Genomic DNA, 15817 nt, shown 5'->3' with positions numbered 1-15817 from the left:
TTATGGGCTCACGGACTACCTGCGCAATAACCATGCAGCGCGGACCAACGTGGCTGCCCTGCCGATTACCGCTGGGAACGCTCCCCGTGGTAGAAAATAGAAAAACATTCCATGCTACAAATCCCAGGGCAAGCAGTGGCTGCCCCATGTCTGTCTCCATAGCAAACTATGGACTTTTCCTCCAGGAACTTGTCCAAACCTTTTTAAACCCAGACATGCTAACCACTGTTACTACATCTTCCAGCAAAGAGCTCCAGAGCTTAACTATTCATAGAGTGAAAAATGTTAAAGTTTTTCATGCCAGAGATAAATTATAAAGCTACACCTAATACAGCAAAAAAACAAGTTATGTTACTTAGGCCGCATCACTAAAGGGTCAAATAACTGACTGCATGAAATATTGTGTTGTGGTATACATAATGGCTACAGCTTTTAAATTAATGTATTTTTAACTATAATGAAAACTGCCAGAAAGGGATCTAACAAGAGATACAGTGGGTTATTTGAGGTACTTTATCATCAACAGATGCAATACTTAGAAATCATTCATGACAAGATGGCTGACCTGATGAGACCAGATTTTTGGCATTAGTATCCCCTGAAAAGTAAATCATTTTCAGCAAAACTCATGCATACAGCAATATACAAAAATAAAACAACCCCCCCCCCCCCCCCCCCCCCCACATACACACAACAACATAAGACCCACTCCCATTCTATACCTAGGAGAAAAAGACTTTACTAAATAAGGCCCATAGTTCCTTCCAAAGGACTTTCTGTGCAAGTAACCACAAGCCTGGAACAAATGGGATCCCACTTTGTTTTAATTATGTATACGTTAACTGTGTTACAGAGTTTTACATACAAGGGTTAGGGAAAGGCTCCTTTACTAGGTTAACAACTGTTTAAAGGTGCCTGTTTTTTGGAGCAAAGATCATTCCATGCGTAATCCAGCTTTGTACTGTAAACTGTACTTAATTTCCTGATGCCGTATGAATGTTTGCTTTGAGTACTGCACCAGCTCAGATTCTTAATGTTCCTTGTGTATCTCAATTACAGGAGAAAAAATAGGACTTGGCTGAAGTCTTGTAGTTATATAAACAAGCCTGGATTTTGAGAAGCTCTGACTGAAATTTTAAGTCTCTTTCCAGTGCTCAGACACACCCTGGAATTAGCACAGCTGCATATATGAAGCCAAACAGGAGGACTTCCCCAATGGGCAGTTCTACATATCTGTAATGGTTTGGACATTAATAGCCACACTACTATATGGGACAAGATCATGACAGCTTCTATACCTGCTTATTTTTATTAATGTAATAAAAACAGTGTTCTGAGAGTTACAATTCTCAGCTAAATCTTATGTCTCCACTTCTAGGCCCTGGGTTTAACTGCTTAAATTACAGCCCTATTCAGTGCTATCCATCCATGCAATCAACCGATAGGTCTAGTGAAAATCCCAATAATTCATAGGATCACTTTCAAAACCCTATCCATAGCTCATAAAGTACATTATTCTGGCTCACTGCTAGATGAACACTATAGAATGCAAAGAAGGGTCCAAACAAACTGAACTCAACAAAGAAACGACAACTAATAAAAGTCCACACAACACCAAACGCAGAAGAACCATTCCAAACAATCCAAGTGGGCTACATCAACGCCAGATCCGCAGTAAACAAAACAGAAATACTAACAGACTGGATCACGGCAGAAGACCTTGACTTACTTTTTCATCAATGAAACCTGGATCCACGACCAAAAGGACCCCATATTCCTTGACCTGTGCCCTCCAGGATACAAAAATCACACACTGGATCAGAAAGGAAAAGAGAGGCGGAGGCATAGCGCTAATCTATCAATCCCACTTTACCACCAAAACCACTGCCGAGTCCATGACACCACAACTTGAAATTGCCTCAATCAGAATACACAACAAAATCCTACGCGACCATTTGAATTGCGTCTTGTTTTACAGACCTCCAGGTAACTGGAACGAAGGCCAGACTAACTTCATGGACTTCATTTCAAACACATGTGTAACCAACTCCAATGTACTAGTATAAGGAGACATTAACCTTCACTTAGAAGACCCAAACTCAATCAACACACGAGAATGTAAGGAATTCCTCCACTTACGGGATCTCAAATGGCCACAAATGCAAGCAACCCACGTCAAAGGGCACACACTTGATCTTATCTCACACAGACTTTCAACAGACCAGAACTTAATCATAACAGATCTTAAATGGACAGAAACACCCTGGACAGATCACTACAAACTAAACTTATCCCCACACTGGCAGAAGAAGGGATTACACCAAATACAAGAACACATATTTTACAGCACAAGAGGTCAAGTAGACACGAAAACATTCTGGCAACTGATATATAACAATGAATGGTCAGGTAGTAGTAGCACAAACAGACTCCACCATACTACCTCGCGGAATGGGAAAAAAAAAAAGATGCAAATGCATACTAGATGAAATAGCACCCTTACGAACAAAAACTTCATGTAAGCACAACACGATACCATGGTTCAACGATGAACTGAAAAAGCTAAAAACACAATCCAGGAAACTTGAACGAGCATGGAGAAAAATAAAAAACGAACACACACAACACATGGAAACAATCACAAAGAAAATACAAATCTGCAATAAGACAGACCAAAAGATCATACAATAAAACTAAAATAGGGGCAGATTACAAAGACACGAAGAAATTATACCAACTCATGAACAAACTCCTAGACACTAACTTGGTCACTACATCGAATACAGACATCCCATCTGCAGACAAACTTGCTAAGTATTTCAATGAAAAAACTGTAAACCTACACAACACGCTACCTCAGGACAACACTGACATCAAAAACTTTCTTAATGCGCTGGACCCAGACACTGGAGAATACCCGGCTGACCGAACCTGGTTAACTTCACCTTCCTTACTGTCGATACAGTTGCACAGGTGATCAGCAGGTTCTCCAACACTCACTGTAAACTAGATACCTGTCCCAGCTACCTAATGAAATCCGCCCCTGACCACTTCATAGCAGACCTCACATCCCACCTAAATTACATGCTTCAGCAAGGTCTCTTCCCTAAGGAAAATGGCAATATCCTACTCACACCGATACCAAAAGACACCAAGAAAAAAACCCCAAACGAAATCACTAACTACCGACCAGTAGCATCCATCCCGTCAAACAATTTACAGATTATATAAACAAATTCTCAATACTACACGAATCACAGGTTTTCGCCCCCTCCACAGCACAGAAACAGTACTACTCACTCTCCTAGCCAAATTCAAGCAGGAAATAGCAATAGGCAAAAACATCCTCCTCCTCCAATTCGACATGTCTAGTGCTTTCGACATCGTAAACCATAATATATTAATAAGATTACTAGATAAGTTCGGGATTGGTGGAAACATATTTAGCTGGATCAAGGGTTTCCTAACTACAAGAACATATCAAGTAAAATCAAACTCAAACATATCATCACCGTGGAAAGCAGACTGCGGAGTACCATGAGGATCACCGCTATCACCAATCCTCTTCAACCTAATGATGACCCCACTAGCCAAGTCCTTATCCAACCAAGACCTTAACCCTTTCATCTATGCAGACAATGTCACAATATACATTCCTTTCAAATCTAAACTGACAGAAATCACCAACGAAATCAAGATCAGCTTGAACATCATGAGCTCTTAGGCAAATGCATTTCAACTAAAACTCAATAAAGAAAAAACACACTGTCTCATTCTCTCATACCAACACAGCGCTGCCCACCCCACAACTATCAACACCCCAGATTACACCCTCCCTACATGAGACAACCTGAAAATCCTCGGCATTACAACGGACTGCAACTTAACATTAGAGAGCCAAATGACAACCACAACAAAGAAAATGTTCCACATAATGTGGAAACTCAAACGCATGAAACAATTCTTCCCGAGGGGAACATTTCACAACCTGATACAATCAATGGTACTAAGCCATGCTGACTACTGCAATGGAATTTATGCAGGATGCAAAGAACAAATCTTAAAGAATCTTCAGACCGCTCAAAACACGGCAGCTAGGCTTATCTTCGGAAAAACGCAATTTGAAAGCGCGAAACCCCTTCGTGAAAAACTACACTGGCTCCCTATCAAAGAACGCATTGCTTTCAAAATCTGCACTCTGGTTCACAAAATTATCCATGGTGAAGCCCCAGGATACATGATTGACTTGATCGACCTACCAACTAGAAACACATCCAAATCAACACGAACGTACCTAAATCTGCACTACCCAAGCTGCAAAGGACTCAAATACAAATCAACTTACGCGTCCAGTTTTTCCTACATAAGCACACAACTGTGGAACACATTACCAAAAGCCTTGAAAAATATGAACGACCACCTAAACGTCCGGAAAACACTAAAAACTAACCTGTTTAAAAAGGCATACTCTACCGATCCAACATAAATGCCCAATCTCTGCAACACAACATAACTAAAGTACGGTATGGACATAACACAACTGTTCCGTTGCACGATGTGGCTGTGCCACATGAGCTTTATTTTACCACATCATCACTTTGTATTTGTTTACACCGGAGTCCGCAAATGCTTCTCTGGAACTATGTAAGCCACATTGTGCCTACAAATAGGTGGGAAAATGTGGGATACAAATGTAACAAATAAATAAATATATCTCTCCCAACTCCTAATGCCCTACCATCCAGAACCCTTAGCTCTTCCCAAACGATCACGTAGTTCCTTCCCTCTGTCATATATGTTTTGACTTTGTTAGATCAAAAATTTTCAAAGTAGCAATCCCTTCCCTCTGGAATGCCTTCCCTTCACGCTTGTGTCTAGAGCTTTCCTTACAGAACTTTAGAACAGGTCTCAGAACATTTCTTTTTTGGCACGCACTCCCTGATTCACCCCCACTTAAAAGATCCCCAGGCTTTGTGGGATTTATTGGTTGCTTGGCGAGTGATGCCTTCATTGCAGATGCTTTATCTCAGTCTGCCCTACTTTTGACGTAGTTCCTTTCTACCATTCTATTCTTCCTAATCATGTATCTCAATTTTAAACCGCTCTGAAAGTTCAACTCTACAGCAGTGTTTCCCAAGTCCGGTTCTGGAGTACCTCTTGCCAGTCAGGTTTTCAGGATATCCACAATGTGCAGCGCTGCGTATGCCTTGTAGCGCTATAGAAATGCTAAATAGTAGTAAATAGTAGTAGTAGAATGAATATGCATGAAAGATTTGCACATAATGGAGACAATGTATGCAAATCAAGTCATGCATATTCATTGTGGATATCCTGAAAACCTGACTGGCAAAGGGTACTTCAGGACTGGGCTTGGGAAACACTGCTCTAAAGCATCTAGCTTTAATAAACCTGAAATCTAAATTAGGAGAGAAGAAAAAACACAAACAAACCAGCAGAATCTCACAGAAGGGTTTACAAGTGCACAACTGAAGATAAAGTACAACAGGACTGACGAAAGAGAATCCAATACTAGGTTTCACATCATTAGACATGACATGTTATGCTACTGGAGTTTTATATCCCGCAGAATTCCTTTCCAGGTTCAGAGCAGGTTAAGAAAACATAAACAATCTTAATACACAGTTGTCTCAGAAATAAATAAAGTAATATCAAACAAGATTCTCAAATAACCATGTCTTAACTTGCTTACGAAAGACCATATAAGTTGGACTTAGATGCACAATTAAAGAAACAGAATTCCATATCTCAACTGCACAATACTACTACTACTACTTAACATTTCTAAAGCGCTACTAGGGTTACGCAGCGCTGTACAATTTAACATAGAAGGACAATCCCTGCTCAAAGAGCTTACAATCTAAAGGACACGTGAACAGTCAGTCTGATAGGGGCAGTCAAATTGGGGCAGTCTGGATTTCCTGAAAGAGTTAGGTGCCGAATGCAACATTGAAGATCCTGTTGTATTCTTTATATGATGGAAAAATAGTAAATCTGCCCTCCCAACAGATGCATTAACCCTTTAGTGTCCAATGTTCCCGTAATAAGCCATATGGGAACAGATTGATGGGAACATTGGACACTAAAGGGTTTTTAACAAAGGAAAATCATTAGGTGCATCCCCATACAAAGTTTTAAACACCAAACAACATATCTTGCATTTAATCCTCAACTCCAACAGAAGCCAATGTAGGTCCAAAAATAGTCACATGATCAAATCTTGACTTTTGATAAACTACTCTTCTGCACCAGCCTCAGTTTCTTCACACATTTTCCTGATATACCAGTATATAAAGAGCTGCAATAGTCCAGTAAAGATAACCCCACAGCCTGGACTAATACCCTGAAATTTTGCTGGTGAAAGTAGGAGCAAACCAAACGCACTGTCTCAGTTTAAAAAATGCTTTTTGAACCCTCAAGATCACCTGCGCACCAAAAAACTTAAAGAAGAGTCCAAAAGGACACCTGGTACTTTAGATACAGTATTGATATTAAAAGTCATACCATCAGATAGCTGAATAGAAGCTCGAATACGGTCCCTTTTCAAACTAAACTATAAAAGTTTTGTCTTCTCAGTATTGATTTTTAAGGGATATGTTAGTGACCACTGATGGACCTGTTTCATAACTTCTCGCCCATACTAACTGGCAGACCTGAGCGATGTACAATAATAAAATAAAATCAATAGAACAGAAAGGAACAAATGTAAAATAGGAAAGAAACTTAATATTCATTCGGTATGAGCAAAGGGAGCTCAACAAACATACTGTATGGACAGGGAGCAATAAAAATACCTTGTCTGCATATGAAAAAAATTATTTCATTAGAACACAACCAGTACATAGTGTACTCAAGTACAAACTGTACAACAAGGGAAACAAACATGGGTGATCCCTGTGGCACACCATGTGGAGGAATCCAACATTCTGAATAAAGTCCATCTTTTAACACTTTATAAAACCTGTTCTTAAAAAAAAACAAAAAACCAAAACCCTTCAAACCACTGTAGCACCACACCAGAAACTCCTATTTCTGATAGTTTATGAAGAGGGCCATTTTCAATATAACGTCTAAGTCCAACTTTGGACGTTTTACAAAAAACGTCCAAAATCCGAATAGGAAAGAAGGTTATTTTCAAAAAACAAAAATGTCTATCTTTTGTTTCCGAAAAAACTATTCCGAACAACGTTTTGTGATTTGGATGTTTTGATTTTTGGTCCACTTTTGAAAAAAAACAAAAAAACGTCCAAGTGCAAAATGCACAAAATCAAACTATTGGGATGTAGGAGGAGCCAGCATTTGTAGTAGACTGGTCCCCCTGACATCTCAGGACAGCAATAGGGCACCCTAGGGGGCACTGCAGTGGACTTCATAAACTGCTCCCAGGTACACATCTCACCACTGCTCCCTTACCTTGTGTGCTGAGCCCCCCAAAATCCACTACCACCAACTGTACACCACTACCATAGCCCTTACAGGTGAAGGGAGCACCTATATGTGGGTACAGTGGATTTCTGGTGAGTTTTGCAGGGCTCAAAGTTTCCTACACAAGTGTAACAGGTAGGGGGAGGTAGGAGCCTGGGTCCACCTGTCTGCAGTGCATTGCACCCAACACTAGACTACTCCAGGGACCTGTATGCTATTCTAATGGACCTGAGTATAACATCTGAGGCTGGCAAGTAATGTTTTTCATCACATTTTTAGGGGGTGGGAGAGGGTTAATGACCACTGGGGAAATAAGGGGAGGTCATTCCTGATTCCCTCCAGTGGTCATCTGGTTATTTAGGGCAGCTTTTTGTGCCTTATTCGTAATAAAAACAGGTCTAGCTCAAAACGTCTAAGTTTTAGTCCTGGACTGTTTTGTTTTGTTCCATTATGGCTGAAAAATATCTAAGTCTTAGGAACACCCAAGTTCCACCCTGAACACGCCCCTGGCACTCCCCCTTTAGATTTGGATGAACTTCTGGCGGATTTCAGAGAAAACGTCTAAAAATAGGTTTCGAAAATACAGATTTGGATGTTTTTCTCTTTTGAAAATGAGCCAGATAGTAACAGATCACGATTCACAGTATCAAAGGCCACAACAACATCAAATTGAAAATAAAAGCACCTGACCACCTTTACTCAATTCTTTCCTTACATATGATGTTAATTCAATCAACGTGATTCCATGCTAAAGAAGCCTCTAATCGATGTTGGGATCCAACAGCAGAAAGTGAGGAAAATGTCATTATTTTCAAGACCACTCCACAGAGAGTTTTTCTACCATTGTTCCCAAAAAAATTATCCTGGCCTTAATTCCAGTTATTGTCCTTCATGTAGGCAATATAAAATCTGGTTTAGGGGCCCTTTTACTAAGCCGCGTAGGCGCCTACGTGCGCTAGTGTGAAAATCTGGAATTACCACCCAGCTACTGCGTGGCCTGGGCGGTAATTTCATTTTTTACGCGCGTCCACTACGCATGCCAGAAAATACTTTTTATTTTCTGGCATGCGGCGCTACCAAGCGGTAAAAGGCATTTTACGCACGTAGACCATTACCGCCCAATTAAAGCGTGAGACCTTACACTAAGTCAATGGGTGGCAGTAAGGTCTCAGACCCAAAATGGACGCACCCCAATTTTCATTTTGCCACATGTCCATTTTCAGTCAAAATTTTAAAAAAAAGGTATTTTTACAGGTGAGCTGAAAAATGGATCTGCATGTGTCCAAAACATGCACCTACACTAGCGCAGGCCATTTTTCAGCGCACCTTAGTGAAAGGACCCCTTAATCCTTGGTAGCATGTAAAGGTATTAGAATACAGGACACAGATAAGCTTCCACCTTACCTGCAGCAGGTAAACTCTAATCATGTACAGTAGACTGAGACCCAGAGTCATAACCCATCGCACTGCTGTGTATGGAGTTGCTCTGTCTAACCAGGACTGGTAAATCTACAGAATGACACAAACAGAAAGATCAGTACATTGGAGATAGATACTATGCACACCATATTGAAGCAAGTATTGGAGTTGTAGAAATGTTGAGAGTTAAAATTGGACAGAATTCTTGTATGCGAGCTCACCCAAGTCCCTGAGGCAGTCTGGAGATAAAACCCATGGTGTCGGGCGTCGAAGGCGTGCTCTTTGTTCGTTAAGAAAGCCTGTGGAAATTCAGCTAGGCTCTTTTTTGGACTCCAGATAACTGCTTTGATTGAAATTGTTATTTTTTTTATAGTGGAGGACAAATTTTGAATGTTAAAGCAATGTTGTACGGTCATTAACGGTAATGGTACAATATGAAAATTGAGCACATTGGGAATTGGTGTGCGAGGGGAGGTGCCTGGTGAAAGAGAAATTTATGACCATTTGAGCAATGGCAGCTTAAGAGTTTCAGCTGTGCAATGTGGGATATTCTATTCTGAGGGCTTGCCTTCATTTACAAAACTTTCACATAGAAATGAGTAGTGTCCTCCACTATTAGATTATTTATTAGAATATAACTTGAAAAAAGAGTGGGAAGGTGTGAAAGACTAGTTTTTGAGTATGCTTCTATTAGTCACACCAGTAGATATTAAAATCTCATGGATACAATGTTTCCTAACCATTATTTCCTGTGGTGTAGGATCATTTTCTTCAGCATTTCTAATCACAATCTGTGCGTGAAAGATTCAGTATACACCTCTTTAATATGTGAGGAAACATTTTTGACATAAAAGCATTAGTACTATGTCCTTCCAGAACTGAAAGAGTTTTCCAAATGTTGTAGTGTGACTAATATCTCTCTTTCCTTTCCCCCAATCTTTCTTTTTCATTTCCCTTTCCAAAAATACAAGGAGTAGGGGGGCACACAATGAAGCTACAAAGTTACAAAGTTGTACATTTAAAATGAATCACAGAAAATATTTCTTCACTCAATGTGTAATTAAGCTCTGGAATTCATTGCCAGAGAATGTGGTAAAAGCAGTTAGCTCAGTGGGGTTTAAAAAAAAAAAAAGGTTTGGATAGCTTCCTAAAAGAAAAGTCCATAAGCCATTATTAAAATGGACTTGGAGAAAATCCACTGCTTATTTCTAGGATAAGCAGCATAAAATGCACTGAACTGTTTTGCGATCTTGCCAGGAACACGTAACCTGGATTGGCCACTGATGGAAACAGGATGCTGGGCTTGATGGACCTTTGGTCTGTCCCAGTATGGCAATACTTATGTTCTCATCTGTTTTTCAACCTTTGGATTTTACATTTTGATCATTCCCCTTTCCATAAAAGCAGCTCAAGGAACTTAACAGTCTTGCAGGGCACTTTAATAAATTTTACTGATGTTTTTATGTACCTTTAGCTGTATTTTTTTTTTTAATCAGAAATTTTAAAAAAATCAAGACACAGAAAGTTAATAGTATGCAAATGCACTATGAGTTAAAACATGGGTGAGCAACCTTTATACACAGAGGATCACATGAATGTCGATACTACCCCTAGGAGGGCTGCAACATTATGTAATGTTGCAACCGGAAATGCACAGAGCTCTATAGATATCTGTAATAAATAAGTAAAAATGAAAAAAACATACTGCTAGAGTGGCTATTCTGAAAATATTTGTAAAATACTACTACTACTTAACACTTCTATAGCGCTACAAGGCATACGCAGCGCTGTACACCATAGACGTAAAAGACAGTCCCTGCTCAAAGAGCTCACAATCTAAATAGGACAGACAAACAGACAGAACAATTAAAAGGGGGATTAAAGAGGTTAATGACGTTTTCTGTGTATACTTCCCATGGTCTTGGGGGCCACAGAAAATTCAATGGTGGGTCACATTCGGCCCATGGTTGCAGGTTGCACTCCCCCCCCCCCCCCCCCCCCGAGTTTAAAAAAATAAATAAATAAAAAGCACACTAATAAAATAATGTGTTTGAGCATTAGTAAAATGATTTGTTATGCTTAATATACTTTTTTACAACTGGAAGGTGGGTTAACAAGTGTTTATAAAGTTCATAATTCTACTACTGTTTTAAGTTTCAAAGGTTAAAGGCTTACCTCAATTTTAATCATTCCTCTAACTAGTGAATTAAAGAAGTGGAAGCTCCCTAGTCCAGTCTGGGACCCTCAACCTACAAAATCCTACTCCAGGATTTTCTATGCACCTGCCCTCTGACACCCATAACCACCTAATAACTCTCCATCTATCCGCTTAACCACTTCCCAACTACTTAATTGTTGGCCACTCAATTACCCCCTTTTATTCTCTATACTACTCTCCACCTACCTTACTACCCCCCCTCCCATTTACAAATACAGTTAGTGTGTGGAGAATGGATTAATGATTTGGTAGGGGGTAGCTGAGTGGGCAAGAGGTCCCAGAGCAGAATTCCTCTACCTCAGGGATCACTGAAGCGTATTCCAGGGCTTAGCCCAGTTTTAGTGCTGGAATTTTAACTCCTGGGTCAGAGGAAGAGTAAAGTTAACTCATATTTCTGAGCTAGTATTAGGCTTTGGTCCTGTTCCAGTGTGATCCCTGAACCTGGGGGTTTCATGTGTTGTTACGGCCCACCCTGAATCTGAAAGGCCCAAGTACAGTACATCACCACCCAGGAACTCCAGGTCTGAAACCACACTAGCACAGTTTCATAGACTAATACTAGACCTAGAAATGTGAGCTAACTTTACTCTACCTTTGACCCAGAAGTTAAACAAACGAAAAAAAGAGATAAGTCTTTAGGGCCTTAATGCACCTCTCTGCACTGGAGAACAACAGCTAATCTCTTCATTTAAATGATATTTGCATAAAGGAATGCAACTTTTTACTTAAACGTTTTAATGTACTTTTTTTGTGAGTTAATATAGTTACAAAATCATGAGTAAAAACTCACAAGAAAGCACACTAAAAGATCTTTTTTTTTTTCTTACATTTGTACCCCGCGCTTTCCCACTCATGGCAGGCTCAATGCGGCTTACATGGGGCAATGGAGGGTTAAGTGACTTGCCCAGAGTCACAAGGAGCTGCCTGTGCCTGAAGTGGGAATCGAACTCAGTTCCCCAGGACCAAAGTCCACCACCCTAACCACTAGGCCACTCCTCCACTGTTGCTACTATTTGAGATTCTACATGGAATGTTGCTATTCCACTAGCAACATTCCATGTAGAAGCCGGGCCCCCCCCACCCGAGGTCGCCGGCCCCCCCTCCACCCACTACCGGGCCGGGCCCTGCACTAACCTTAAACGCCTCCTTTCAGCACGTTTGCAGCAAGCAGCAGCAGGGCAGACCTCTCATTCCTTCCGTGCCCCGCCCTCGTGGACGTTACGTCAGGCGAGGGCGGGACACAGAAGGAAGTAGTGGCCTGCCCTGCTGCTTGCTGCGAACGTGGTGAAAGGAGGCATTTAAGGTTAGTGCTGGGAGCGACGGAGGGAGGGCGGGTCGGACTGCGGTGTCGCCGGGCCCCCTCCGGAGGCCCGGGGACTTTTGTCCCCCCTGTCCCCCCCTCTCGGCGGCCCTGCCTTTAACTAGAGAGTGTTGTTGAGCCTTCATGTTGTGTTATTGAATATTCCCACCTCCCTTTCACCATTAGTCCATGTAAAGCTAACTTTCAAGACACATGGGCGAGAGGGGCTGTGTGGCTGAATTATCCCAAGGTCCCGTCTTATAAGTAAGCAACCACGCTTACTCCATGGACAAGTAAGATAATGTAGCTACATAACTGTTGACGCCAAGCTAAGAGTTGAAGACTTAAGGTAAATACATTTTTGGAGTACTGCCTGATTTAATACACTGTCCTTTGTTTGAGGACTGCCCTAGGCAATACTGTTTTGTGAAAGTGTGTACCTTACAAATATCCTCCTCTGAAGAGCAACACACATGAAGAAGAGACAAAGCTTTTACTCTTAGTTGGTGAGCATTCACTTTTCCATGCAGAAGAATGCCTGATTGACAGTAACTAAAGGAAATATAGTCAGATATCCAGGTAGACCATGAAGCGTATAGTTACATAGTAACCTGCGGAACTTTGGGTCTAAGTGCTTTGAAAAGCAGCACCCATTTTTTATTTGGAAATAGGATGTCCTGGCCTGTTGATATCATATAACAGAAAAATCTGCGATATTTTCTGTAAGGCTTGGTTCTGTCAATGTAAATATGCAAAAGCAACATATACAATCAAATCTACCTGAAGCTACTTAGGGTAGAACGCAGGTAGTATAGGTAGATATTTTAGAAGCTTTGTTCATGTTCTGGACGTCAGAAAGTTTATTCCAGGCGTAGGGTGCAGCGAGACAAAAGGCGCGAAGTCTGGAGTTGGCAGTAGTGGAGAAGGGAACAGATAAGAAGGATTTATCCATGGAGCGGAGTGCACGGGAAGGGGTGTAGGGATGGACGAGTGTGGAGAGATACTGGGGAGCAGCAGAGTGAGTACATTTATAGGTTAGTAGAAGAAGTTTGAACAGGATGCGAAAACGGATAGGGAGCCAGTGAAGGGTCTTGAGGAGAGGGGTAGTATGAGTAAAGCGACCCTGGCGGAAGATGAGACGGGCAGCAGAGTTTTGAACCGACTGGAGAGGGGAGAGGTGACTAAGTGGGAGGCCAGCAAGAAGCAGATTGCAGTAGTCTAAACGAGAGGTGACAAGGGTGTGGATGAGGGTTTTGGTAGAGTGCTCGGAAAGAAAGGGGCGGATTTTACGGATGTTGTAAAGAAAGAAACGACAGGTCTTGGCAATCTGCTGGATATGAGCAGAGAAGGAGAGAAGAATAGCCACAATGGGTCAGACAAATGGTCCATCTATTCCAGTATCCTGTTTCCAACAGTGGCCAATCCAGGTCACAAGTACCTGGCAGAAACCCAAGTAGTAGCAACACTCCAGAATCCCAAAGAGTAACAAGATTCCAGAATCCCAAAGAGTAGCAACATTCCATGCTACCAATCCAAGGCCAAGCAGTGGCTTTCCCATGTCTGTCTCAATAGAAAACTATGGACTTTTCCTCCAGGAACTTGTCCAAACCTTTTTTTTAAGCCCAGATACACTAACCGCTGTTATCACATCTTCCAGCAACAAGTTCTAGAGCTTAACTATTTGTTGAGTGAAAAAAATATTTGCTCCTATTTGTTTTAAGGTATTTTCATATAATTTCATTGAGTGTCCCCTAGTCTTTGTACATTTTTGAAAAAGGGAAAAAAAAAACTGGATTCACTTCTACTTTTCTACACCTCAATCAAATCTCCCCTCAGCTGTCTCCTTTCCAAGCTGAATATACCTAACCTCTTTAGCCTTTCCTCGTATGAAAGGAGTTACATCCTGTTTATCATTTTGGTCGTTCTTCTTTTAACCTTTTCTAATTGTGCTATATCTTTTCTGAGATACGGCAACCAGAACTTATTGCAATATTCAAGGTGAGGTCACACAATGAAACGATACACAGGCATTATAGTATTATTGGTCTTATTTACCATCTCTTGCCTAATAATTCCTAGCATCCCATTTGCTTTTTTGGCCGCTGCCGCACACTGGGCAGAAGATTTCAGCGCATTGTCTACAACGACACCTAGATCTTCTTCTTGGGTGCCGACTCCCAAGGCGGACCCTAGCACAGGTAACTAAAATTCTGATTATTCTTCCCAATGTGCATCACTTTGCATTTGTCCACATTAAATTTCATCTGCTATTTGGATGCCCAATCATCCAAATTGCTAAAGTCTCCCTGCAATTTTTCACAGTCCGCATGTGTTTTAACAACTTTGAATAGTTTTATGTCATCTGCAAATTTAACCACTTCACGTGTCGTTCTGAATCCAAATCATTTATATGTGATTCTGTACAGACTTGGATGTCCTTCAAAAAAATGATAAATGTGGAACTGAAACTACTTTTGGTAGAAATTTAGAATGAGTGTGCAACACTACACAAACATGAAAAAAAAATCAATTTATTTTGCATAATGAATTAGCATTCGTAATTCACTAATGCAACATGTAAAAATTATAGCTAAAAGAATTACGTTTTCCAAGAGAAAAAAAAATCTTTTTTTATGAAAGACTAAAATGTTCAAAAGCAGAATTTATGAGCTGCACTAAAACTAGGTTAAGATCCAATGCAGTTGGGGGAGGGGAAGGAGGAGGAGGAGGGGGTTCTTTAACTAGACATTTTACTTTCATATATTTGGACATCAGATGCATTGAAATGGGCAAATCTTGAACACAATCATGGTAGGCTGCAACAACACTTAAACGAACTCTGGGAGAGTTTGTTTTTAAGCCTAAGTTAGAAAGCAATAACAGATATTCCAGAAAGCAAGGTATTAAGCATTTGAAATGATTTTGAACAATAGTGACACACCACCAGGCCAACCTTCTCCATGTACTTTTTAACACATCTGGAGCTACTGATATCTTGGATATTAATTCCCTTTCAATTTCTAAGCCAGGGGTTCTCAATGGATATAGTGCATGCACATTTATCTTATGCATATTCATTGTGGGTATCCTAAAACTGACTGGCTAGGTGTTTCCCTGAGGACTGGATTGAGAACCATCGATTTAAAAGCTTTGAGGGCCCTTTTTTACCAAGCTGCGGCATAAAGGGGGCCTGCACTGAAGTCGGAGCGTGTTTTTGATGCACGTCAAGGCCCCCTTTTACTGCAGCAGGTAAAAGGTAGGTCTTTCTTTTTTTCAGGAAATGGCTGTGTGGCAAGTTAAGCACTTGCCGTGTGGCCATTTCAAGGGGGATCCTTACTGCCACCCACTGAGGTGACGGTAAGGGCTCCCACTCTAAACTGTCGGTAACCGGGCAGCACGCGGCACTGCCTCATTACTGCTGGGTACACACCAGCGCT

The 15817-nt window shown here is 41.0% G+C and overlaps 1 protein-coding gene across 2 annotated transcripts in view; it reads right to left on the bottom strand.

Moving 5' to 3' along the window:
* The window catches only part of RER1 (retention in endoplasmic reticulum sorting receptor 1), a 45478-nt gene that overhangs the window by 19587 nt on the left and 10074 nt on the right, over positions 1 to 15817 (bottom strand). For both annotated transcript variants that reach the window (XM_030185707.1, XM_030185708.1), the window contains exon 4: positions 8848 to 8952. In XM_030185707.1, coding sequence (XP_030041567.1) covers positions 8848 to 8952 — 105 coding nt within the window. The remainder of the gene's footprint in view (positions 1 to 8847; positions 8953 to 15817) is intronic.

Source organism: Microcaecilia unicolor, chromosome 13, assembly GCF_901765095.1.
Source record: "Microcaecilia unicolor chromosome 13, aMicUni1.1, whole genome shotgun sequence".
NCBI classification, from domain to species: domain Eukaryota; kingdom Metazoa; phylum Chordata; class Amphibia; order Gymnophiona; family Siphonopidae; genus Microcaecilia; species Microcaecilia unicolor.
The sequence above is the reverse complement of the archived record's forward strand: the minus strand, read 5'-3'. Positions and strand labels throughout refer to the sequence as shown.